The sequence below is a fragment of the Hippopotamus amphibius genome, chromosome 2 (genome assembly GCF_030028045.1).
Source record: "Hippopotamus amphibius kiboko isolate mHipAmp2 chromosome 2, mHipAmp2.hap2, whole genome shotgun sequence".
Taxonomy (NCBI): domain Eukaryota; kingdom Metazoa; phylum Chordata; class Mammalia; order Artiodactyla; family Hippopotamidae; genus Hippopotamus; species Hippopotamus amphibius.
Window position 1 is genome coordinate 57325001 of NC_080187.1, and position 27899 is coordinate 57352899.

The following is a 27899-nucleotide window of genomic DNA, read 5'->3' on the forward strand; positions in this document are numbered from 1 at the left end:
AAGTACTGGAAACATGCCAGAGATTAATAACGGTTGTCTCTGGGTTATGCAATGTTAACATTTTTCTCTTTGTTTTTTCTGTAATTTCGAATTTTTCTACTGTGATAATGAGAAAAACAACAAAACAAGTTACAAAAAGATATGTAACAGTGTGAAGTTGGATATGGAAATAGCCAAATCAGTTTGTGAGGAATTGGGGGAGGGAGTGATTAGAGGGATGGGGGTTGGGCGGGCATAGGAAATGGGAGGGACTTGAGCTGGGCTGATAGGAAGGGAAGGATAGACAGGTTGGGTTGAAAGGAAATTCCAGGGTGAGAGAGAAAAACGTGAGACACAGGGCCACGGTGTTCAACGCATTTGGGGTGCCATGAGTGCACCAGTTTGCCTGGGGGTGGTGGGTAGCAGTGGGAGATGCTCCTGTACTCAGTATCTCCATGATAACTTGTATAATTGGTATTTTATTTCTCTGCCTGTTCATTCCTCAGCTGATAACTCCTCATGCCATCAGAGTGCAGACTCCTCCTCGGCACATTCCCGGAGTAGTAGAAGTGACATTATCTTATAAATCCAAACAGTTCTGCAAAGGAGCTCCAGGGAGGTTCATTTACACAGGTGGGTGAGAAAATGATTCCAAGGGAGACTGGCTCTTGGTTCACCTTTGCTCTAGGTCCCAGTCTTTCCACTTTATAATCCTTCTAACTTTTCTAGGTCTTTCTACTGGTGTGGGGAGAGTGGACTGGGTAATAGGCATTGAATGGGGATGTGTAAACCTGATTCTAAATTTGTATTTTACACAAGCAATTTCTGCATAGTCTGGGAGATGGTCACAGCAGCTTACCTCAGGAGTATATCCTTATGAATTTACCACTGCTGGAACCATGTTAGAATACACTTTTATCCAAGCAAATCAGAAAAAAAATTCAACAAAATTGCTGGCTATAACTACATTTTCTTGAAAAGGATTCTAGAAAGTTGCCTAATGATGCTGCAGAGTGATTCAAATTATTTTAAAATTTTATGAAAGTAGACATTATCTAATTGGTTCAGTATTTGTTGAATGTCTACCTTATACCTACTACTTTTTTCCAGGTGGAAGGTACAATGACATAGAAGACATGGTCCCTATTTGGAAATTTAGAAACTATTGGAGGAGGCAATGGTATATTGCACAGAATAGCAGGAGAATAGAGTGTTCGAAATGTCTAGTATTTCCATTGAATGTAATGCAAGTTTCAGGAAAAACTAACGTGGACTAGAGTAGCGGGATGGGGTTTCAAGGAAGAGATGAAATTGAAGACTATTTTAAGGATGTGGAGGACTTGGATAGGCAAAGGAAAAAAGGAAAAGTGTTCCAACTATGGGAATCTTACGTGAAAAGGCCCAAGGGGTGAGGGGAGCTGGTGTCTGGAGGAGGGAAGCCTGGTTCAACAGCTGCGGGAACCCATTTAGGAAGAACTTCGACTAGAACTTAGCTGAGATGAACTAGGTATGGCAGGGAGGGAAACCAAAAAATAGCTCAAAAGCTCTGTAGGGTACCTAAAACAGGGTCACGTGATGTTATACAGGGTCACATGAGGAAAAGCCTGGGGAACGAATGTAAAAAAATGCTGGGGAAGTGATGTAAAGCAGGGTAATAGGACGTAAAGCCTGGGAAACTGACGTAAAGCAGGGTCACATGATGTAAAAGGGGGCTGCATGCCGTAAGGCAGGATCATATGATGTAAAGCCTGGGGAAATGATGTAAAGTTCAAGTTCGTAGAGACAGAAAGCCAATAGTGGTTAACATGGCTGGGGGGATGGGGGCAATTGTTGTTAATGGACACCGAGTTTTCGTTCTGCAAGATAAAAAAATTCTGGAGACTGGCTGTACAACAAAGTGCATGTACTTAACATTACTGAACTGCACATTTAGAAATGGGTTAAAAGGGTAAATTTTGTTATGTGTATTTTACTGCAATCTTAAAAAATGAAAAAAAGGCCTTGTATGGAAGCTAAGAATTAATTTGGCAAGATCTAAGATGACATTGAGGGTTCCTACGTGAGGGAGAGTAACTCAAAGCTATTATCTTAGGAAAAATGAATGCTGTTGATATAAAGATTGAGTTAGTTGGGGGAACAGCTGAGGGCAGGGAGATCAACTGGAATACTGTTACTCTGAAGAAAAAATAAGGGGAAAGAAAGAAATATAGAAATCAAGAAAATATATCAGACATATTATGAATTTCTAACAATATTATTTTATAGTGTATTCTTTCTCATCTGGACTTAACCTCCTATTCTTGTTTAAGTGTGAATGTCTGGTTAGAAATCAATTAGAAGTAGATGAAAGATGGTAATTTTTAGGTATATATTTAACATTTTGCCTTTGAGTTTTCTCTCTTGTGTAGGCATATCTTGGTTGGGTTACTTTTTTGTGGATCTGTGGAAGATTCTATTACAGTTGCAATAAAATATTTACCATTGTAGCTTCCAAAGGGACACAGGTTTTTCAGTCATTTAAATGAGCATTTATTACATGCCTACCATGGGCTGGTACAGCTCTAGGCTCTGGGATATAGAAGTGGGCAAGATAAAGTTCCCCCTCTTAATTAAACTTGCATTCTAGAGGGGGAGACAGACAACAAAGAAAATACATGATATAATTTCAGAGAGTGATAAGGAAGGGATAGAGAATGAGGGAGGGGCTCTCTGAGGAAGGGGCATTGGACAGAGACATGCATCGCTGGTGTGGAAATCTGTCCCCCTCTCTCCTTATCTCTTTGACCTCCTTTCCTCTCTGTTCACATTGCCTCTGTCTCTGAGCCTCCTCAGGGCTGTGTTTTCTGTTTGGTTCACCAGTGTTAGCTAGAATAGCACCTCACAGTCAATGAACTGGGGGCAAGTGTCCCAGGCAGAGAACAGATGACAGCCTGAGAGGTGGGGATAAGCCTGGCGTCCCTGGGGAAAAGCACGAATGCCAGTGGGGCTGGAGTGGGGTTGGTAGGAGGAGAACGATGGAGATGAGATAGGAAAGGCAGGCTGGACAAGGGGTTTGCATGGGAAAACTTTGAGGATGTTGAGCAAGGGCTCAGGCAGCATCCAGATGGGATTGAAAGCCACTGGGGCTGGATGAGATGGCCATGGAAGGGAGTGTAGCTACAGAGTGGGGACGCCTAACGATGGTGGGGGCGTTGGTGGCGCTCAGGGCGTCAAGGAGGAGCCTGTGGAGGACACTGCGATGGAGTGGTCTGTGGGGTAGGAGGAAACAGGACGGTCTGTCCCTGGAGTCAGGCGAGGAATGGGTCTCAGTCCACACATAGGGCTCTGTTTTCTCAAATGCACCCACTGCATACGGATGACAGATCTGCCCTGTAAGGTGATAGGTAGGACTAATAAAAATCACATTACAACCAATCTTCAATTCTCTCCCGAAGTAACAATCAAATACTCAGTGGGGCTATAGATGTTTGGAGCCAGGTATTGTGAGCATATATGTGCGTGCGTGAGTGCGTGTGTGTGTGTAAATGCATAAACTTCCTTCAAAAGCAGAGCTTCTCACCCTTGGCTGCACTTTAAATCACCAACACTCAGGCTGGACCCCAGACCAATCAGATCTGAAGTTCTGAAGGTAGGACCCAGGTATCCATGTAATCCATACACTCATTGAACAAACATCAGCTCCAAATTACTGCTCAAGGCACAAAGTCAGTAATATCATTATACCTCTAGCAGCTTGCAGTTCTAGAAAGAGAGAGAGAGAGAGACACGTGTAGATTATAATAACTAAGCTGAGTCCCGAAAGAGATGTAAATGCACAAAGGGCTGTAGGAGCACTAGGCAGGGAGTGGCTGATTTTGGGGAACCAGGAAGGCTTTCCAGGGGAGGTGACCATAGATTGACATTTCAAAAGTAAAGTAGGAACTTGCTAGACAGAACAGAAGAGCCTAGATGATTCACAGTTTGTAGAAGCACAATGACTGGTTTTAAAAAAAAAAAAAAGGCCCACATTAACAGTAAAAATAATAGATGTTTATGTTACATGTAAATCCAAGAATTTTAGAGATAATGAGACATCGAAGAGCATCTGGTCAGACTCCCTCTGTTGCAGGTGAGAAAACAGACTCAGGGAGAAATGACTTCCCCATTGAATTCAAGGCGAAGTCAGAACAAGGGCTCAGGTCTCTGGCCATCCTGCCAGGTGACTTCTGTTTAGAAATGCAGTATTGGCAAATAGTTTTGTTTTCTAGTTGTGCTGAGACATCACTGCCTTATTCCTGAAGCAAATATCAACTGAATGTGCCCAGTCTGCTCAGCCCTGAACTCTGTGCTGAGGACGCTGCAGACCAGTTAGGCCAGTGGGACCCTTCCTTCCTCAATGTTATGATGTAGTGAAATAAACATGAACTGCTCATGCTCTGGGGTCAGACTGGCTGGACGCACAGCTTGGCTTGCCTCTACATAATTTTAAATCTTGCATGAGTGACTTAACCTCTTAGTCTCCCCATCTGGAAAATGGGCTACCTACCTTCCAGAGCTGTGGTGAGGATGAAATAATACACTGCATGGCAACAGTGGTGTGCTGGTGAAGGGTTAACAGCCAGCTGTCCGGGGAAAAGAGGCAGGGGAGCACTGGTTTGTAGCATTTGCTGATTGCCATGGTGCCGGTACTCTCACCATGGCTGCTTTCAGACTACCAGTATGACATCAGCTAGCTCACAGCATTCCTGAAAATTTAACAACCTGCTCTCACGAGCTGGTACACGCCAGTTCTAGAACACCTCTGCATGTAAAACACTTGAAATAGAGAGCAACTATATCTTATCATTCAAAAGGTGTATATTATTAATATTATTATTGCTATTAGTGTTATCATCTCAGAGGCTGACTTGAACAAGGAATTACAAATGTGACGAGTTGTATAGGATGCTGGGGATATATGTCAGAAGAATCTTAAAATGATAGGGAAGGTTAAGGACAGTTCAAACACAGGAAACAGTATGTGCAAAGGCCCTGGGGTAGGAAAGAATATGGGATGGCAACTATGAACAGGGAAGAAAGAATGTTAAAGAGAGGTTGGGTTCAAAGTGGAAGAGAGCGTTGAGTCTGCTTGTTTGGCTGTATCCCAAGTACCATGCGGAGCTCTTAGAATATTTTAAAGCTGGGAGTGCCATGATCAGATTTGCCTTTTAAAAGAGCATTCTCACTACAGCAGAGAGAATGGCTTGGAAGCTAGGGTGGATACAGGGAGGTCAGTTGGAGGCCACTGTGGTGGCCCCGGCCAAAAATGATGGCAGCTTGGACTGGAGTGCTGGTAGTGGGGACAGGCAGAAGTGGATGAAATTTAGGAGGTAGCATTGACGGGACTTGATGATTGATTGGATGGGGTGAAGGTTGGGGAAGGAAGGGGAGGGGACGACTCTCGGGTTTCAGGTTTGAAAAATTGGGTGGGTATAGCTTAGAAAGTGATTTTTAAAAAGGTATAAAGTGCTAAGGGAGTTCAGAGGAAGGACAAAATACTTCCAGCTGGAGGAGAGGTGGGAAGATTTAATATTGTAAAGATGTCGATTAATGAATAAATTTAACACAATGCCAATCAAAGTACCAACAAAATGTTTGGGGAAACTTTACAAAAGTTCACCTGGAAAAGTAAAGGTGCTAAAATAGGACCCCTCATTTTGAAAAACGAGGGGGCCTTGCCCTACCAGACTTTAAAACCTATTTTATAAAGTTTCAGTAATTAGAAGAATATGGGGCTTTGCAGGAACATACAGAAATGTCATGCAACATAAGAGAACACTTAAAAATAAACAGTTTTCATACCCACAAATAGTATAAACACAGAAGTATCTGTATGGGTGAGGAGGCATCTCAAGTCAGTGTGGAAAATATGGAATGTTTAACAAATGGTGTTGGGCCAACTAGTTAAACATTAAAAAAAAAAGGTTAGAGATCTAACTTCATAACATAAACTGAAACATATTTGAGTTAAATATTTTTAATTAAAAATGTAGGCATTTCAAAATATTACTATAATTGAGCCTTGCTGATCTTAACCCCAAAGACGGAAACCACCAACCATACATATGTGATTACATAAAAAGAAAAATTTTTGCATGTCTAAATTTCAGTGATTAAATCAAAAGGAAAAGGACAAATTGGGAAGGTATTTGTTGTATATGACGTGTTATCTTATGTATAAAAAGATCCATTCATTTGTTCAGCCAGGTTCACTTTGTGCCTACTCTCTGTCAACCCCTATGTTATACACTGTGGACAAACAGGTGAACGTTAGACGTCTTATAAATTAAGGAGAAAGAAAGACCCAAATTAAAAGCCAGCAAGGTTCCAGGGGGATAGGGGAGTGGGATGAATTGAGAGGCTGGGACTGACATATATACACACTATGTATAAAATAGATAACTAATGAGAACCTACTGTATAGCACAGGGAACACTACTCAATGATCTCTGGTAACCTAAATGGGAAAGAAATCCAAAAAAGAGGGGGTATGTGTATACATATACTTATAGCTGATTCACTTTGCTATACAACAGAAACTAACACAACATTGTAAAGCAACTATATTCCAATAAAAATTAATTTAAAAAAAAGCTAGCAAGGAACATCAGGAGTTAATTCAGGAAGGAATAGAATCAAGCAATATACATATGTTTTCAAAAATCCCAACCACGTTAATAATCATATAAAAGCAAATTAAGGCAACCACAGGATACCATTTTTTCCCCCTAGGAAGGTGGCAAAGATTTTTTTTTAAACAAATGAAAATACCCAGGTTGGCAAAATCAGAAGAAAGTGGGGGCTTTCTAACACACCACTATAGGAGTAGATGGCTCCAGGAGAGTACCCTGATGGTACCAGCCTTAAAAAAGGTATGTACCCCTTAAGCCAACAATTCTACTTTTAGGAATGTACACTTGGGAAAAAATTGAGTTTGCCTGAAGGTTGTTGTTCACTGGAGCACTGTTTATAGGCGTGAAAAATTAAAAACTTTCTTAGTGTCCATTATAAGACTCATTAAATAAATAATGAAACATCCTTACACTGAAACACTTCTTAGATATTAAAAGTAATGCTGTGGATGGATATTTAATCACATGAAAGATGTTGGTGATATAGGGTTTTTTTTAAAACTTAAAAACTGTATGTACAGTATGGTTCAATTTAAAAAAATTTTTATTGGGGTATAGTTGATTTACAATGTTGTGTTAATTTCTGCTATATAGCAAAGTGAATCAGTTATACATGTACATGTGTCCACTCTTTTTTAGATTCTTTTCCCATATAGGTCATTACAGAGTATTGAGTAGAGTTCCCTGTGCTATACAGTAGGTCCTTATTAGTTATCTATTTTATATATAGTAGTATGTATATGTCAATCCCAACTTCCCAAATTATCCCTCCCCCCTTTCCCCCGATAACCACAATTTTATATATATATATATATATATATATATATATATATATATATATATGAAAAAAAAGAGTAGTTGCATGAATAACCCAAGCAAGGTATGGAAGCCTGCATACCAAAGTGTTAACAATGGTGGTTTCTGAGTGTTGATTTATTATTTAACTTTTTCATTTTGCTGAGTTATATTTATTATTTTCTAACGAAATAAAGTAATTTTAAACTAAAAATTAAATGAAGAAAATATAAGAAATTAGCATCACATTTGTTTATATATTGAAACAGCACACATCGGCAATCATGATTCTTCAGGTACAAAGGAAGTATTTCCAGCCAGGGAAGCAGTGAAGCTTCTTCCTTCTTGCCTTTGAGAAGGAAGGACCTTGGGAGGCAGTTAGGGATAAGGAGGGTAGGGACACAGGAGTATACGTTTTTGCAATCAGAGAAGAAAACAAAAATGCAAACATAATCCTTGATAGCTCAGAAGGCTGGTCACTCATTCTCTCTAAAAATTTCCACTTTGAGGTTTCTGGGCCAGATGTGACTGAGGTTGGTGGAGGTAAATGCCTGATGTTATCCAAAGAGGGGACCAGACACCACAGGAAATGGATGGGTGGTCTCTTGCCTGGTCCACTCAATGAGCAGCCACCAGTGTGGAAAGCTAATTTACAACCGATTGGGAATCTTAGTCCAATGGCTGGAAAGGCAGTGGCTTCCCCAGGTGACTGAAGATGGGGCTGCTTTGCCTCAGGGCTGCGGTCCTCACCAGGGAGCATGCAGGGTCGCGGTGGCCTTCTCCCTGTAAGGCATTCCAGCCAGCCTGGCCTCAGAGCCACATGTTCTGAGCCCCTCGGGAATCAGCTCCTCCAGTCCTAACCCGTGCTACTACAGCAAAGTGCTTCAGAGACCACTACAGGCTGAGACAAAACACTCAGCTCCGTGGTGAGGTGGAAAATATGACCTCAATTCCAGAGGAAAGGGAAAACCTGAACCTAGAGAGCTTTAGTGGGGACAGAGTGAGATTCTGGCGTGGGGTGGAAGATGGAGTGGACTCAGCCACAAGACCTGCTCTTGGACGCGGGCTGTGTCATTCATGTCTTGTTTGTCCTTTTGTCAAGTCACCTAACGTCTCTGAGCCTCATTTTGTTCACCTGTAAAGCCCTGGTGCTAATCCTACTATTACCCATAGATGTTTCCCTAATTTGGCTGAGGATAAGGATCATGCTGGGCCCGTCCCAGACGTGGGAATCATATTCTTCTGGGAGGGTCTGAGAATCTGTATTTTAAACAAAGAAATGTTTTGGGAAACCTGAGTCCTGCTCATCAGACTGCTGCAGTGACTTCCTGGCTTGTAAATTATTCGACAGCATGGAGCTGTTCTTTTGTGACTGAGTCGTTACACCATGAACACAATAGTATTTATCCTTAGGTGGAACCTTCTAGAAAGATTCTCAAAAAGCCAGAGGTGGGAAGGGAGCCTCCAGCAAACCTCCCCTCCCTCAGCCCCCACCCCACCACACACATCCTGTGGTTCATGGTCCAACCGTTGACGGTTCCTGTATCCAAGGATGCACCACCACAATAAACCCAAGCCTATTAGATGCAACTTAGCTGGTATAATCAGCCAAAATGCAGTAATCAGCTCCCCACGGCTGTTGCTGCCAAGCACAGCATAAACAACATCAGGGCTCTGAAAAACAACACATTTTCTTCACACGTGTGACTTTGCAAGTCTATTTTCCTCCAACCACAATTTGCTAAAGTGCAGCTTGCTGCTGCAGAGGCAAGAGAGCCACAGGAGAATCTAGCTCATCAGGAAAGGTCCCGTCGCCTCTGAGACCTAGAGGTGGGACCAGCTGAGGCTTAGGGGGGAAGAGATCCCCTACTCCTCTTGCAGACTTTTCTACAGAGAACTGGCAGTGCAGAAAAATAATCCTGGTAGGGGCACCCAATGAGACCACGGTTATTGGTTGTTCAGGTACTTCTCATCTGTCTTGAGGATGCAGGGAGAGAAAGTCTGGAACAAGGCATTTGGGGGTAGAATTTCCACTGTCTACAATTTTAAAATGTATGCCATGCACAGACACCAGTGAAAAATCATGAGGTGTGAGTGGAGGGCAGGTCATTGAGGATATGGGGGTAGATGAGCACACTTGTCAGCATCGTTCCTATGGCTTTTTGCAGAATCTGGCTTACACGTTTGATTGCTGGTTAAGAAGCCCCCCAAGAGTTCTATTATTGGATAGAACTTATAAGAAAAAAAATGATGCCAGTACTTCAGTGATCACATCTGTCATCTATTGAGCATGCAGGGCCAGGCTCTGTCTTATGAGCGTGTATAATGACCAGCTTTCCCATGATGATGGTTCCATTTGTGTCTCAACTTTATAGATGAGATTCCTGCTGCCTAAGGTCACCAAGCTAGGTCCAAAGCTAGCTGTCTTATCCCAAAGCTGTGCTCTTAACCGTTGACCTGCGCTACTTACCAATAGTGTATAGCTTCTTCGAAGAAATTACGCCAAGGCCATTGTTTGGCTTCATCCAGTAGTTTTACTTGGCAAATGCCAGTGGCCTTGGCCCTCTGGCTATTGCTCTGAGGAAGTGCACAGGAGACAGGTCTGGCCAGTGAGCATGGAGGGGGCGCAGAGGATGCCTTACCCGTGCCCTGGTGCTCCAGACTGCAAAGTGGATATTTCTATTTCAGTGTGATACGTAGGCTTAGAGCCCATGAAGTGCTTTGAATTCCCTAGAAGTCATGGAAATTATCCTCTCATGAATAACTGAAATTGCGGAAGGCAGAGAAGTACAAACTCCCCTTTGTCATCAAACTTGAGAGAACTTAACATTGGCGTGGAAGACAGTGACACAGAGTGTAGAGGCCTGGAATCAAGTCCTTACTTTCTGGCAAATCACCTAACCATTCTTCACCTTAGTTTTCTAACCTAAGAAATAGGAAGACATTTATCTTCCTGGGAAGATGAAATGATGTAGATACACAGATGTATTTTGTACAGAAATATACAATTGTAAGCGTTTGGCTGTGGGATACAGAGTTTCTGGGATGAGTTCTCCCAGTAGGTTCCTTCCTCACTGCTGTTTGATCAAGGGTGGACTTGTCTTGCATGTCTACTCTTCTGTAAAAGGTGGCTTCTTCTGGAAAGATCTGCCATATCATGCCTTTCATATCTGGGTCTAGATTAGAAATCAGGGTTTTTAGGTGACAGAGAAGGCCAAGGCAGCCCACGAGCACGGGTGCTATTTGCAAGTGGTTGAAGGGAAACAGGTTTTCAAAGGAGAGGCCGACGGGGTCCAGCTGGCCCAGGTGCAGCCTCAGGAGCTGCTTTCCAAGGTGTGCAGGGAACTTAAAACCTGGCAAAACACCCTGGCCATGGAGACACACGTAGAAGCCAAAGAATCCACATCAACTCCCCTCCTCCCCAGAACAATTCTTATGTTTCACTTTAGCACAAACAAATGCATTTGATTACCCTGCTCATTATTTGGGAGAAAGCGTAATCAACAAGAAAATGGCCGAGAACAGGCAGTAGTTGGGAGGAGAAATGGAAGGCCCAGATTTTCCCAGAGCACCGCCCCCCCCAGATCATACCCTGCACAGCCTTCTCCCTGAGGCTGGGCGTGGGGTGTGGAGTCCTCCTTCCACGAGCTGCACTGCACAGATGTGCACACTGGATTGCAAATGTTAATAGCCCACCCACTTCACATTTCTTCTTTTTTTTCTTATAGCATTATCCTGAAAAAAAAAATCTCATTTAAGAAATGAATCTGATTTTTAGTTAAAAATACCCAATTCGGATATCAAAAACTGGCCCAAGTACAATTGTTCCCTGTTCGCACTAGAAACAGGTTGGATGAATAGCCCTCCTGGTAGCCTGTAGTTTTACTGAAGTTGCCTCCACCCTCACCACCTGTAAAATTCGGATCCATCATTTGGCTGAGTCTGAGGAACGATGTCTCCGTTGGAGGCCCCAGAATAGGGAGCTGTTGTTTCACTAGAGACATCACAGCCTCTTAATGGCCTGGTGCTCTCAGCTATAATATTCTAAATACACATTACAGAGAGCAGAGCATATTCATAACTGCTCCGTGGTGGCATTTAGATTTACCCTTGAAATTTATCTTTAATTTTTACAGTTGTCTCCTTAACCATGTATATTACTCCCTTCTTCAAACAATCTGTCTTGCTGCAGCAGTTTTTCTTGAAACCAAAGCGTAATTAAATATTAAATTAATATTTCATTTAAAATTAAATATCAAAGGCTTCCGTCTAATCTTTCACTTGTGCACTGGTGGTTCTCACCTCGTGTTCTCGTTCCTATATCCACAAAGGCAGGTACCACCTCTTAATAATGTGTTCCTATATTATCTTTGTTCTTTTTTTTTTACATTGGTGACATTGAACCTTTGCTACATTGAAACAAATGGATGTAGGGAGAGATTTCAGTGTAGCAAAGGTTAAAGACAACTTAATTCAGCAGCCCATAGCCTCAACTCCACTCATCTCCACTTATTGAAGAAGAATTTTACTGCATCAAATAAGTAATAGTCTTAGAATCATATAATGCAAGAGCTTAAAGGAGTCTTAGAGGCCATTTAGCCCAACCTTTAGTTTTTGCAGAGAGATAAACCAAAATCCACCTGCCCTTGAAGGTGGTGTGGTTGGTCAGGGTTAGGAAATTAAGGCAGATCCCAGGCAAGGGCCAGCTTTATCTCCACCACACCATAAAATGCTATGAAACAGTTAAACTTGGGAACATTAAAATGCCAACAGAACATAGCCTTGAATCTTGGACACCTGAGGAGTATGGCAGAAGGCAGATGAATAGACGAGAAAATTGGAAGGATGGGGAGAGAAAGAGAAGAACCAGAATCATAGCACAAAGAAGGCAGACCTCAAAAGAATCAGTACATAAGATCAAAGCACTTTGGATACATAGGCACTGAGGGAAGAGTAGAATGGAGATGTCCTAAAGGTGGCATGGCGTGAGGGCAGGAGCTAGTCTGTGTGCACATAAATGCCTCCCAAAGCAAGGTTGTTTTATACCTTCCCATTTTGTCAATAGAGAGTAATTGTCTTTGACCAGAGCCATGTGAAGAGATGTCCTTCATGCATGTTTTCTCCTCTGCTTATATATCAAAGTCCATCTTCTGATCTGGTGTTTATCTGGCAGTCACATTGCATAGATTTTAGGTTTGTTGAGCAAGATTCTTTTTCCATTGCTTTCTTTATTCTTGGAGAAGGTTAGAATTTAGAGTTAGGACTGGAGAGATCCTCTGTGGTCTGGACCCCTTAGTGGCCTGTGGTCTCTGTGATGAAAGTGAAGATCCTTTGCTGCAGATAAATTGCACATAGATGCAGACACACAGGCTGGCTCAGACTTTCTAGACTTTTGTTGGCTTCTTGATAGCCATCCATGGACTCTGCGATGATCCAAGGCTCCAACTGAAGACTGACTAGTGACAAAAGCTGCAACCCAGGCCAACATCCTGGAGTGGCAGCCTGACAGAACATTCAGAGCTCCTTCACCCCATCATCTTATTGGTCTCCTCTCAAATTTCTGCAGAGGAACTCGATCGGCCCTTGATATTGCCATCTTTGTGATCAGTACTTCTGTTGGTCAATGGCAGAAATGACCACCTGCCTGCAAAGTCAACACTGTCTTTGTTGAGGGTTGACCAGAAGTCTAACCAGGAGTCCCCTTTCCATGTTAGCCAGTGTCTCCTCTATTTCTGGGAAATAGAAGTAGGGGTGGAAGCTGGGGTATAGGTTATCTGTCCTCTGTGCCTCCTCTTAAGGGAAAACAATCATATAGAATTTATCCATCTCACCAACCCTTTGGGAAAATTAATATTGAGCAACAGCCAGCTTTTTTTTAATGAGTGGTTCCCAGTAGATATTTTTAGTTAAATACTATTTACTTATAAAAAAAAAAACCCTTCACACGTTGCTTATAGTTTATATCTAGTCATTGGGTCCAAGATATGTAAGTAACCTCATATATTATCCCCGAAATCAAAATGAGAAATGACATATAAGATCCAGGCTCTCAGGAGAAATATTATGAAATCTCAAGGTATTGATGAAAGTTTTTCCAAGGCTGATCCAAATGGGATTTAGATTCTGTGGCAGTTGAAATGTGTATTATTAAACTCCTTAAGCAAACCCGAATGACTCCCAGTGGAGGATTAAGACATTCTATGTATAGCAAAGACGAAATTCTCATGTCTGAGTTTTCTCTATTGAATTCCCCCTTGATTAGCTTCTGTAATATTTAACTTCATGCCATGCCATAATTATTTAATAAAAGGTAAATATAAATTATATTTCAGTGGGGATATGACCTTTTACCTTAATGTTATGTTACTAAAGAAAGACATAGATAAATAGAGCCTATAGATTGAAGCATATTTTTAATTTACTGTGTTTTTGCCTTGCCAGCATTTCTCTGTGTCCCTGTCAGCCTAGGGGTTGGCAGGACTTCACATCACCCCCGCACTCCATGTGGGAGCAGAGGCTGTAAATTCACACTGATGATGGCGGTTAATGATCTGCTTGGCCCTTAGAGACAGTCTCGGTGCTGGTCTCGGGCACCTCATTAGCTAATTGAGGTTTACTTGGCTCACGCCAGGCCTGAAAAGTCAGAGAACACCCAGGGAGGTGGGGAGGGGGGAAGTTGGGACTCAAGGTGAGGTTGAAGCGATCGGATGCAAAACAATTGGTCTGATGGGACGTGAGTTTGGAACCAGAGTAAAAGTTGTCCTGTACAATGCCGATGATTTAAAGGTTGAACCCTAGAGGGATTGACTGAGTTCTCCTCTTACAGTTTGGTGTTGAGTAAACAGTTTGGACTTCATGATCTTTACTTCAAAATGCACTTGACTGAGTGGCATGTTGTGTGTGTGTGTGTGTGTGCATGCACACCCGTGTGACTATTCCCTGTCCACACAGATATACATGACAGTGTGTGTTTCACTGACTTTCTCACCTTGGATACACACAGAACCCATCCACAGGTTATGCCTATGTCTGGCAGGGGCCTCCAGAAAACACTCAACATGAGAAAGAGATGAGTATGTCTATTTTGTTTATTCAGTTTAAAAGGTGAATTGCTAACCCAGTGTGGTCAAGAGAATCTGCTCTTTCTGACTTAGGTGGGGAGTGAGGAGGGGAGGGCAGACAAGAAAAAGCAGACACCACCCTTGTGTCCTGGTGGTTTTCATGGAACAGGGACAACTGTGGGGACAACTGTGTGATGAAGTCTATGAGACAGAAAGCATTCTGTCTGCCGATTAGAGCCCAGCTTTAGCGGACACCTCTGTGAACGGCAGGAAGGGCCTCGGGATAAGGAGATTAGTGGTGGACTGAGGGCGGACGGCTAGAACTCTGGTGAGAGGGAGGCAGAACCTGGTAACCATGCAGATGGGAGGGAAGGGACAAGGATAGTCATGGAGACGGCGGGGACCCTGAGGGGGTGGTGGCTAGATGCTCTGCCTTATGGTAGATTCCCTGACTTTACGCTCAGCGTGGTGTGAGAATGCCCATATCTAAAATTTCCATTTTTCCCATATAAAGAAAATCAGCATCTTAGGGAATGCAATGGGGCACGTTTGAAAAAAGACGAGGCTATGATTGATTTAGAGCATCTTGTCACCAAGTCTGCTCACCCCGCAGCGCCGGAACGCTGTTTGTGTTTGCTGATTGATACCAAATGCGGCTTCTCCCACCCTCAGTGTTGAGCAGTCAGGCAACCCAGGCAGGGCTGCACTCTCTGATCTGCCTGTCGCTAGAAGCTGCGGAGGAGGCACGGGGCAGGGCGGAAGGGGGTGCAGGGAGCAGGTGGGCGGAAGCAGAGGGTGGCATGTCCACTTTCAGCACTCTCTCTGCTGTTGGCCAGCTCCAGTCCAGAAGCAAAGGACAGGGGGTTAGGCTTCGGCCCAGGGGGCTGATGGCATATCTAGCTGGGGTTTGGAATGACATCTCTGGTTCTGCAGCAGAAAAGGTGAAGAGCACAGGCCTGGAAATTACAGAATCCAGGGTACAGATGCCACCTTTACCGCCTGGAGCTGCATTTAAAATGAGGATAAAATCCATGTCTTAGAGTTGTAATGAGGATTAAATGAACTAATATATAAAGCGTTAGCATAATGCCTGTAACATAGTAAACCTTCATTCTAACAGAGATCGTAACAATTTTCATTACTGAATATTATAGCCACTAAAAATCATATTATTAAAGTTTTCAGAAATTGCTGACATTACAGTGCTAAGTGGAGAAAGAAAAAACAGTTTACGGAATGATTCCAATATACACACAGCTATTCTTACATGTGTTTCTGGGTAAGATGGAAAAATGAGTACAAGTATTTAATCAGTCCCCATTCCAGAATATATTGGAGGATATTTTCAAGAAAACATAAAAATAAGGGAAATCTGCTATTTGTGTGTGAAGCTAGGCTGGTCTCATCAATATGCCAGAAATTTTGTGCCACTGTGCTGATGTTTGTAGACAGGGCTGTGTTGGAGGATGTGTGACATTCCACTCATAGGAAAAGAAGAGCCGGGCCATGAAATAATGGGGGAAACCCTGACAAATCCTCCTAGGTCCGTCCCTTAGAGTAAGAATAAGCGACACAGCAGAAACTGGATCTTGAATGGAAAGAGTATACTCAACAATCCTCTGTCCAGAGAAGCTGTCGTTAATGTGTGAGGAAGATAGAAAGATATGCTCTTACTTCAAGAGCCCCAACAAATTTCAGTTCTTATTCCTACTGAGGTAACCTGACTGCTGGAGAACTGGATCAGAGAGGAATGCAAGAATGGAAAAGTTATGGTGCCACCGGCTAAACATATAGTATCTGAATTATTGTTAACACAACGACAAAGCTTAATGTAAATGTGAAAGTTAGTATCTAAAACAGACAGATCATAGAAAATCTAATAATAGGAATATTAGCTGAAGAGAATCGACGATCAACAAAAATGTAGAAGGAGAGAGAATGAGGTGTGGAAATTAAAGGTAAGCAACATTTTTTATATGTGGAGGGGCTTACAGACTCAATCAATTAGGAAAAATAAAATATTTTTATAGAAAGCCAGAGGTACTATTTTAAATTAAAATAGGATGTACATCTTCCTAATCACTAGCGAAAAATATATACATTAAAAACCGATTAGACATACAAGAAGCATGTGGAAAGATAAGTTTATAGTAGCAATTATGTATAAAAGATGTTAAATAATATGATCAAAAAGATATATTAAATAATACATTTAAAGCATTTCGCATGGAACACAGACAAGACTAATATGAATTCACAAAAAAACTTAATAAATTCCAAAAGGCAGATATTCTGCAGGCCACCTTTTTGGATCCAGTGCAATTAATTAGAATAAATAATTAACAATGTAATACTCAATCACCTGGAAATTTTAGGATATTCTCTTTGGAACTAAAGGAAGACAAAATTAGAAAAAAGGGCTATTCAGAAAGTTATAACAAAGTTGGTGTAGGGGTGGAAGACTGTGTTAGAGGGTCATAAAAGGAGATTAGAAATTTTAAACAAATACTATATTAGAATCTATGCTAAAATATTTAAAATCTTAATGAAACACATGATTTCTTGTTAAGTGATGGCTATAAGGCTGGAGTATCTTGAATGGGATGAGTCTATGGGGCAGCCAGGTGGACATTTCCAGCCAGTACTTGGATAAATAAGGCTGAATCTTGGGCAAACTATCTGGACTGGAGATAAATATTTGTGATAGTCAGTATGTAGCTTGACATGGGAATCCTGGGGGCACTGATGAGGTTGCTGAGGAAGAATGTATAGGCAAGCAGAAGACTGTCTTGGCAACAAGAAGCATCAGCATTTTTGTTGCCTTGGCAACAAGAAGCATCAGATGGACAGAGGAAGAGCAGTCCTCAGAGTAGGCTGAGATGGCATGACTGGAGCCACAGAGGTGAAACAAGGCAGTGTGCATTCAAGAAAGCCAATGAGTGGAAGTATTTCCAGCAGGAGAGTTTCTCCAGTGTCAAATGCTAACTTGAGTTTAAGATAAGAATGGAAAAGTTCATCTTGGTTTGGCTCAGATATTATTGGTGACTTTGACAAGAGCAATTTCACTGGGATTCTTTCAAATTTTGAGTCAAGAGATGATATCCATGCTATATAAGTTTTATAGCACATAGGATAAAATATAGAAAGCTTCTCAACTTATTTTTCAAAGCTGGAATAAAATAAAAATCAATCACAAGTCGACAACACCATGCACACTATCCCAGTTATTAATATGGGCACACAAATCACCAGCAACAATAATAATAACAGACACTTGTTGAGGCTCGAAATGTGCCAGGCACTGTTCTCAGTAATGCAGTTGATTTTATCCTCCCACCAGCAGTCATAAGAAAACATTAACAAATTGTATTCCGAAATACAGTAAGCAAATTATGTACCACACCCATGAGTCGATGTTTAATTGTGAGACATTGAGAAATCTCTTCTAAAATACAATTTAAATTGGTCCAGGGAGAAAATTCATATGTTTGTAATTTCTTAAAATTCTAAGAAGTCCTGATAAAAGCCCTTATCAAAAGCATGATAACTAATATCTATCTCAAATGGCCAGTATCACATTTGGTGCTGAAATGTTAGTGTCATTCCCATTCAAAGGAAGAAAAAGCAAGAATATCCACTATCATCCTCTTTTCAGACACTGTTTGGGAAGTTTTAGCCAATACATGAATGGGATTAAGAGAACTAAATGGCATTAATATGCTTATCAAAAGGAGACAAAATGATCATCACATAGATGCTCTGAATGTACAAGCCTAAGAATGAACAGAAAAAAAATTACATCTGTCAGAGGTTTGGTTACAAAATAAGAGACAGTTACTCTTGGTTAAGATCTTTTAGCTGCAAAGCACTGTGCTGGGGGCATGATATACATTGTTTCATTTAATTCTGACAGCAAACCCATGAGATGGATTGGAAACAGAAGCTGGCAGAAATAAATGGTGGAGTTGGAATTCAAACCCAAGATCTACTTGACTCTAAAGCTGATTCTCTTAATGACTATAGCATTTACTACCACACACCACCCTCACACACACTGCCTATGCAGACACGTAAAAACCAATGTGTTTCTAGGCGCTAGTAAAACTCTTAGAAAATGTGATGAGGGAGTAATCATATTCACAATAAAATCAACAAAAAGAAAAATACATAGCAAAAAATGAAAAACAAAATACTTATTACCTATACTTATTACCCAGTACACATTCTACTGGTGGACCTAAAGAATTCATATATGTGTATGTAGGTATATGCAAAAAACCCCACCCTGTGTGTGTGTGTGTGTGTGTGTGTGTGCGCGCGCACGCGTGTGTGTGTGTGTACTTGCCAGATCTCGGAGTTGGGATGGTCTTTCTACCTATAATATTGAAGGACAAGTTTGGATATAATAATTGTAACATGGTGACAGAGTGTTAAAAACATTTAATATGTAAAGTGTTTTTACAAGTTAAAAAAAGCCTAATTCTCAGTAGAAAAGAGTGCAGAAAGTATTATAAGCAGTTCATAAAAGAAAAAATTAAAGTGATCAGCAAGCATAAGAAAAAACTTCCTCCACCTCACTGATGAATAAAGAAATGTTAGTTAAAATGACCACATGCCTTGCTAGAGGGAGTGTAAATTTCTATGTTCTTCTGAGGAGTGATTTGACAGTATGCATGAAAGGCCTTAAATATAAATCATAATTTTCGGTCCAATAATTCTAATTCTTGGAATTTTTCAATTGAAATAATTAAAGTTATGCACAAAGGATAATTATTGCTCTGATTTTTATAATAGTGAGAAATTAGCACCACGTTAAATGCCAAACATTAGGAAGCCATTTAAATAAATTATAGACCATGTCGTGGAAAAATATGCAGGAATTTTAAATAATGTTATAAAAGAATATTTAATAACCTGGGGAAAAGTTTGATATATTGTTCAATGGATAAAAAGTAGGTTATGTAACAGTGTGAATAGCATGTCTCCGAATAATTTTAAGTATGTGTGTGTGTTTAACTCTTGGAGGATATAAGCAACAATGTTAACCCAGATCATCTCTAAAATGATAAGATTATGGATGATTTTATTTTTGCTTCTGTATTTAAAAATTTTAATAATTTCTTTAAATAAAAGGTGTTGCTTTGAGAGTTCAAATAATAGCAACAAATGTTCATAAAATATATATGCAAAAAGGAAGATTAAAAAGGAAATACACTCTCCTGTGTTTACTGCTGCCTAATGGGAGTGCAGGTGATTATTATTTTATCCTTTGTATCTTTTTTCTTCACTTTAATCTTGTATTAATTTTAAACCCATAAAATTTAAGCAACAAACTTTTAAAAAGTGAAGAAAGAGGGAAAAGAAGGACAAAGGATAAGGGAACCAACCCCCAAAACTCTTTAGCATGGTAGAAATGCTGAAATAGGTCCTTCCTTCCTTCCTTCATTCATTCACCTCCTCACTCCTTCATTTTACAGTTGCTGACACTAAGTTCCTACTATGTGCCAGGCTCCACCTCCAACAATGAGAACACGGTGGCAAAACAAAATAAGTGTGAGTTCTGCTCCTACGGAACTTGCAGTATCTGGTGGAGCCTGACGTGAAGTGAACATACGTGTAATGAAATATAATTGAAAATTCTGAAAGCATGCTATGCATGAGAACAGGGTTTTATGAGAATAAACTCACAGAGGGTTTATATATGTATGAACGTAAGTATTTAAGGGCATAATGAACAGAAAGTGATATTTAGGAGAAGAATTAATAGATGATGAAGGTATACTGGGAAAGAACACAAAGAGGCAAGAAGGGAAAAGCACGTAAAGGTACTTTATTGTCTTCATAAGAAACTGGGATGGGAGGCAGTTGATTGTGTAATGTTTCTGATTATTTGAGTGAGCAGAGAATGATAAATATGTACTTAAGGCAGAAGTGATAAAATAATTATAATACTCCTGAAATTTGGAGACATCATTCTAATGATTAAATTACTATAAATTCCCAACTTATAAATGTGAATTAACCAAGGTCAATAGCAAAAATCCTTAACTGATTGAATCTATTATGTGTCAATTCTTAGATAATATCAGAACTTTTCTATTACCCGTGACAGACTTAATTAGAAGCTTTGCTTTATGCCACTTTACACACTCAAAAAGAGGACTTTTGTTTTTCAGCGTTAAATGAACCCACCATAGATTATGGCTTTCAGAGGCTGCAGAAAGTCATCCCAAGGCATCCTGGAGACCCTGAGAGATTAGCTAAGGTAAAATGCTTTGGAAAATGATATGTGAAAACCTTCTTGTAGAACTTCAGCTAACTCAGATAAATTTAGCGACTTAAGTCTCTTTCAAGTTAAATTAGGCACTGAAATTTGGCTAAGCTAGAGACACAAGATGCACATAAAATATCTGCTAACTATGAAATATGATTAATCTCTGAAGAAATATGAAATCTGAAAATTTGGGCCTATAAAACAGACACTACGATTATTCAGCTTATAAAACATTGCCAACTTTATGAAAATAAATAATTGTATAGTTGCTTAAAATAAGTTCCCATTCCTTTGTATTTAAATGTAATTTTGTCTACCCGTAATTACAGGGACATATAAATCCACAATCAAGTATTCACTGAAGGCCTAGTATGTACACAGATATTTAAGGAAGTGAAAAACAACTCCATATAAAATTTCTATGAAATGTATCCCTTTTAAATGAACTTGCTCACAAAAATTATATAGTGAATCTGGCCCATTATTTTAGCTTTTTTAATTTAAAAGTACGTCAATTTGTTAGGTATTAATTAATGAGAAATTATGAAATTGTAACATTTATATTTGCATTTTAAGCACATACATTATAAAATGCCATGTTCTCTTTTCTGTAGGGTAAGTGAAATTCAAGTACCGCAGTTGCTTCTACATCACACCTTTATTTTCCTCTTGGAAAAATCCCCAGCCCCACCATTAAATTAGGTGATATCTGGAAAGTAGGTTAATAGCAATTTAAAAGGCTGTTAAAAACAGGAGGTGGAAAAGACAAAATGAGAGGAAAGGGATTACTGATTACTAGTTCTCTCTGGTTAAAGTGAACAGGGGGAAATATTATTGAAAGAATTCATCTTTATTACAGTAAAATTTTACAGAAGGCATTGCCAAGATAATTTCAGTACTCTGGACAACTCCTTGGCAAGCAGCTAAACTCAAGTCAATCAATCATTTTGAGAATATTTGGTTAATTAGAATACCAGATTTTTTAATGGAATAGTCTGAAAGTAGTTTTTAATGGAACTCCCATGACATTATTAATTTTAGCCAACTCCACCCTTAATTTGGATGTGTTTTGTTTTGGTAGCCAAGCTACTTATGGAACCCTTTTATCAAGATGAATTTCACGTAGATACATATTTATAGAGGGATTCATATATGTGATTATATTTTGCCTGTCAAACCAAATATAGGACCTCTTGGCTAGTTACTTACACTTTAGGCGGATGCCTGGATTTTGATTTTTATACATAATTTCCTTTTGTGTTGGCCATTTTGCATTTTACCTTTGCTTATATCCCACCCTTTATTCTTTTTCTAGGAAATGCTGTTGAAAAGAGCTGCAGATCTGGTGGAGGCGCTCTATGGGACACCACACAATAACCAGGTTAGATGCTCACATTTTACGCTCTTTTGAGTTTCATTCTTTTCTTCTTCTAATTGATGTATAGTTGACTTACAATGTCGTGTTAGTTTCAGGTGTACAGCGAAGTGATCAGTTATACATACATATACATCTTTTTTTTCAGATTGTTTTCCCTTAGAGGTTATTACAAAATATTGAGTATAGTTTGACTCTCATTGCTTGATAAACACCGTCCCCTCCACCTGCCATTTTGTAGGACATCATTTTGAAGCGAGCCGCAGACATTGCTGAAGCCCTCTACAGTGTCCCCAGGAACCCCAGCCAGATCCCAGCTCTCTCCAGCTCTCCAGCTCACAGCGGCATGATGGGCATCAATTCTTATGGCAGCCAGCTTGGGGTCAGCATCTCAGAGTCAACACAGGGAAATAATCAAGGTACTTCCTTTCTCAGAGTCAAAAGTCAAACATACGCTTCAGAGGTTGGTTCTGCTGGAGTGGAAGGAGTTAAAGCTTGATTCTTATGCCATCAAAAGAGTGTGTCCCAAATAAGCAATGCAATGTCATTGGATTATCTCAACATTAGATGTGTTGTTAGACTTTGAGCTTTTTAGGTACCAGGTAGAAAACTTTAAATGGAAATATTTAAGGATAAGGTTAAGTATTATGAATTTAGAATAGTTTAGGCTTACTGAAACTAGATTTACAGATATTATTTGAATAAAACATACACTTCTGCTATTGTGATCATCAAATTGAATAAAGGAAAGAAGCTAAATTATTGCCATTATTGTTAATTACACCCAAACTGCTAGTGCCAAGGGTAAATGGCCTAGATTTGTTTGGTAACTTCTAATTGTGTATTATCTCATATACAAATACATACAAATGTATGCAAATATATAAATACAGCAACACAGTTAACTGTGCTTTACATGTAAAGCATATTGTGTAGAGATTTTTGTCATTGAGGCTGATTTTATTAAGGTGCTACATTTACCATAAATCATTTTTAAAAAGGAGTAAATGTTTCTGCTGATGTCCCTAGCCTTGGGATCATTTTATTTCTAATTCTATTCATCCATTGCCAAGGAGTTCCTCATTCTCATACCCAGGGGGAGTTCTTCTTACAGAAATATGTGTGGGACATATTATTACCTATCCCCCCCCCCCAAATTTGGGTCATTTCTTAAGTAGCCTTAGAGACAGTTATCCAGTGTGGATTATTTCAGGATAGATTAGGTGAGGTCTCTGTGCTGGGGTTTCAGAAGTATGGGGAAGACTCATCCCACTCGGTACTGGATCTCCCTGCATTCGATTGCTAATGCTTCCAGGTCTTTGGTCAAAGAACAGCCCATTTATTTCTTTATTTTTTATTTTTTAAATTGAAGAATAGTTGATTTATAGTATTGTGGTAATTTCTGCTATACAGAAAAGTGACTCAGTTATACACGTATATGCATTCTTTTTTATATTCGTTTCTTTTATGGTTTATTCTAGGAAACTGAATGTAGTTCTCTTGCTGTTTATCCATTCTATATGTAATACTTTGCATCTACTATCTCCAAACTCCCAGTCCATCCCTTCCGCACCTCCCCTCCATCTTGGTAACCACAAGTCTGTGAGTCTCTTCTTGTTTCCTAGATAGGTTCATTTGTGCCATATTTTAGAATCCACATATAAGTGATATATGGTGTTTGTCTTTCTTTTTCCGATTTACTGCACTTACTATGATAGTCTCTACTTGCATCCATGTTACTGCAAATGGCATTATTTTGAAAGAAGAGCCCATTTAGATGAACTTATCAATGCATTTTGAATGAAAATGTTCCACACCTGTTACCAGCAGGGCATGGTAACAACTTCGAACTTCTATAGCTATGATCTGCAGAGTGCTAGTGGCTCTTGAAATGTTATTAGGATGCCTTTTCCCCAACACACCCAGAAAAGATGCTGTGGTATTTTTTTTAAGAACTTTTATTGAGATATAATTGACATATAATAAACTGCATATATTTAAAGTGTACAATTTGATATTTTTTTCTTATTAGTAATGTATATATGGCAATCCCAGTCTCTCAATTCATCCCACCCCCAAGCCTCCCCCCCCCCACTTTCCCCCCTTGGTGTCTACATGTTTGTTCTCTACGTCTGTGTCTCTATTTCTGCAAACCAGTTGATCTGTACCATTTTTTCTATATTCTGCATATATGCATTAATATATGATATTTGTTTTTCTTTTTCTGACTTACTTCACCCTGTATGACAGTCTCTAGGTCCATCCATGTCTCTACAAATGTCCCAATTTTGTTCCTTTTTACGGCTGAGTAATATTCCATTGTATATATATATATATACACACACCACATCTTCTTTATCCATTCATCTATTGATGGACAATTAGGTTGCTTCCATGACCTGGCTATTGTAAATAGGGCTGCAATGAATATTGGGGTGCATGTGTCTTTTTGAATTATAGTTTTCTCTGAATATATGCCCACAGTGGGATTGCTGGGTCATATGGTAACTCTATTTTTAGTTTTTCAAAGAACATCCATACTGTTCTCCATAGTGGCTGTATCAACTTATATTCTCACCAACAGTGCAAGAGTGTTCCCTTTTCTCCACACCCTCTACAGCATTTATTGTTTGTAGATTTTCTGATGATGCCCATTCTAACTGGTGTGGGGTGATACCTCATTGTAGTTTTAATTTGCATTTCTCTAATAATTAGTGATGTTGAACAGCTTTTCATGTGCCTCTTGGCCATCTGTATGTATTCTTTGGAGAAATGCCTATATAGGTCTTCTGCCATTTTTTGATTGGGTTATTTGTTTTTTTGATATTGAGCTGCATGAACTGTTTATATATTTTGGAGATTAATCCTTTGTCTGTTGATTCATTTGCAAATATTTTCTTCCATTCTGAGGGTTGTCTTTTCCTCTTGTTTATAGTTTCCTTTGCTGTGCAAAAGCTTTTGTTTCATTAGGTCCCACTTATTTATTTTTGTTTTTATTTCCATTACTGTAGGAGGTGGGTCAAAAAAGATCTTGATGTGATTTATGTCAAAGAGTGTTCTTCCTGTTTTCCTCTAGGAATTTTATAGTGTCTGGCCTTAGATTTAGGTCTTTAATCCATTTTGAGTTTATTTTTGTGTATGGTGTTAGGGAGTGCTCTAATTTCATTCTTTTACATGTAGCTGTCCAGTTTTCCCAGCATCGCTTATTGAAGAAGCTGTCATTTCTCCATGTCTTGCCTCCTTTGTCATAGATTAGTTGACCATAGTTTATCTCTGGGCTTTCTGTCCTGTTCCATTGATCTATATTTCTTTTTTTGTGCCAGCACCATATTGTCTTGATTACTGTAGCTTTGTAAGTATAGTCTGAAGTCAGAGAGTTTGATTCCTCCAGCTCCTTTTTTTTCTTTTTCCCTCAAGATTGCTTTGGCTATTTGGGGTCTTTTATGTCTCCATACAAATTTTAGGATTTTTTGTTCTAGTTCTGTAAAAAATGCCATTGGTAATTTGATGGGGATTGCATTGAATCTGTAGATTGCTTTGGGTAGTATAGTCATTTTCACAATGTTGAGTCTTCCAATCCAATAACATGGTATATCTCTCCATCTGTTTGTGTTATCTTTGATTTCTTTCATCAGTATCTTATAGGATGCTGTGGTATGTTAAATTTGGGAAACACTAGGTTAGCAAAGTTAAGCTGATTTGTTTATTCTCTAGGCCCTCCATATACGAATCTTCAAGGAATGGCTACAGTATGCACCATCTGTCAAGCACAGAATGCTTTTCTCAGTGATACCCATCAATAGCTCAGAAGGCTCTAGTGTTATATGAAATATGATTTGAGAGATGTCACTACACACTGCCATTTGTCATTCACTCCTTGGTGTGAGTTGACTGCAAATGGGAAAGAGGAGGAAGGGGGGAATTACAGGGACATTGTTTTGTGCAGGATGGGGAAGAGACAAGAAGGTATAAAAAGTATGCAGACAAACTGTAGAATTTCCACTACCGCCCATAGTCAGCTTGGTGGAATTCTATAGACTGGGGCCATGTGGACCTATGCCACCATATTTGGTCTGTGGTGTGTGTGTGTGTGGTGTGTGTGTGTGTGTGTTTACAGGTTCATTTATCTGGGCTTTTTCCTTGTTGTCCAGGATACATCCGCAACACAAGCAGCATCTCTCCTCGGGGCTACTCGTCCAGCTCCACCCCTCAGCAGTCTAACTACAGCACCTCCAGTAACAGTATGAATGGCTACAGCAACGTCCCCATGGCCAACCTGGGTGTTCCAGGGTCACCAGGATTTCTAAACGGCTCCCCCACAGGCTCCCCTTATGGAAGTAAGTGCACTGTCCATCTGTCCAGCTCTCCCTGCCTCTCTGTCCATGGGTTTTACTATTCAGCCTTTTCAGGGAGAGTAGCATTCCAACATCTTACTGACTCATGGAGGAGTAGCCCAATTTTCTGATTCGTCATCCTTCCTGACTTTTGTACTTTTCCTTTAGTGGATTTAGGCTTATTTGGTTACTCAAAGCCTTTCAAGGGAAAGAGAAGGAGTGGAAATATTTATTCCCTTTTTATGGAGAAACAATAGATGTGGCTTGTGTCAATGAGTGTGAGGAATTAACGTTCCGTCTCAGTTAACAGTCTATATACTCTTCCTTAGGCACTTTCAGATATAGCGCTTTTAAAAAATATTTTATTTATTTATTTATTTTTGGCTGGGTTGGGTCTTGGTTGTGGCATGCAGGATCTTCATGGCAGCACACGGGGTTTTGGTTGCTCTGCGGCATGTGGGATTTTAGTTCCCGAACCAGGGATCAAACTCACGTCCCCTGCGTTGGAAGGTGGATTTTTAACCACTGGACCACCAGGGAAGTCCCCATATTTAGTGTTTTATTTACTCTTCACTCTGAGGTCAGTAGTATCTCCTTGTCAGAGCAAGGAAGTTTCGGTACCCAGCAGTTAATTGACTTGTGCAAGATCACACAGATAGAACAGAGCAGGACAAGAATCCGGACACAGAGCTGATAACTTTAGGTTACTCTGTGTCACACACCATGCTCCCTTCTCACTTTGTTACATGCCTCTCCCCTCCCTTATGAACCTCCAGGGAGACAGAACCTGACTGCTGGTGACAGTGTAACATATGGGGACAGAAGCTCTGAGTCCTAATCTGTGGGCTAGCAGCAAGCCAGACGTCCTAGGAAGTTATGAAAGCTCATTTGGGTGGCTTTGGGGGCTAAGCTGGGACCTTGCACAATGGTCCTAGGAGCCTGAGAGATGTTTTTCCAGCCTACTTAGGGAATATACTTGAGGCCAGGGGAGAAGCTGCCCTGGAGAGTCTGAGTGACTGAGTGGAGTGTCCTTGAAATGCTGCACCTTGTTGCAAGGCTCTGCTGCAAGCCCTCTGTTCGCCCAGAGTGGTTCCCTTGTGCCAGGAACAAGGGCGAGTCAAGTCCATTTCTACCGCAGTTTGGGAAGTGACATGCCAAGGGTCTGGAAGCCGCTGCTCTCAGCCTTTGAGCCTGTGATTCCCTGGGGACACACACCCAGGAGTTACTTCTGGGTTATCTGTTTGATTCATTACACCCAACACTCTACTGAGTGTGGTGAAGATATAGTAGGCAAGTAGCAGAGGAAGCAGAGGTTGGTTCTTCCAGGACAACGAAAACCTTGTTGCTGCAAAGGCCTGAGTTCTCCATTGTGTCCTGTCAGGTGGCCCAGATCAATTAGATCAGAGGGACAGAGGAAATCAAATTGTTGCT

General features: G+C 40.3%; 1 protein-coding gene across 1 annotated transcript in view; it reads left to right on the forward strand.

Annotated features, from left to right (window-relative positions):
• Window positions 1-27899, forward strand: part of EBF2 (EBF transcription factor 2) — a 193039-nt gene that overhangs the window by 151619 nt on the left and 13521 nt on the right. The window contains exons 10-14 of the mRNA XM_057724418.1: window positions 486-612; window positions 20662-20750; window positions 22075-22140; window positions 22376-22553; window positions 26286-26471. Coding sequence (XP_057580401.1) covers window positions 486-612; window positions 20662-20750; window positions 22075-22140; window positions 22376-22553; window positions 26286-26471 — 646 coding nt within the window. The remainder of the gene's footprint in view (window positions 1-485; window positions 613-20661; window positions 20751-22074; window positions 22141-22375; window positions 22554-26285; window positions 26472-27899) is intronic.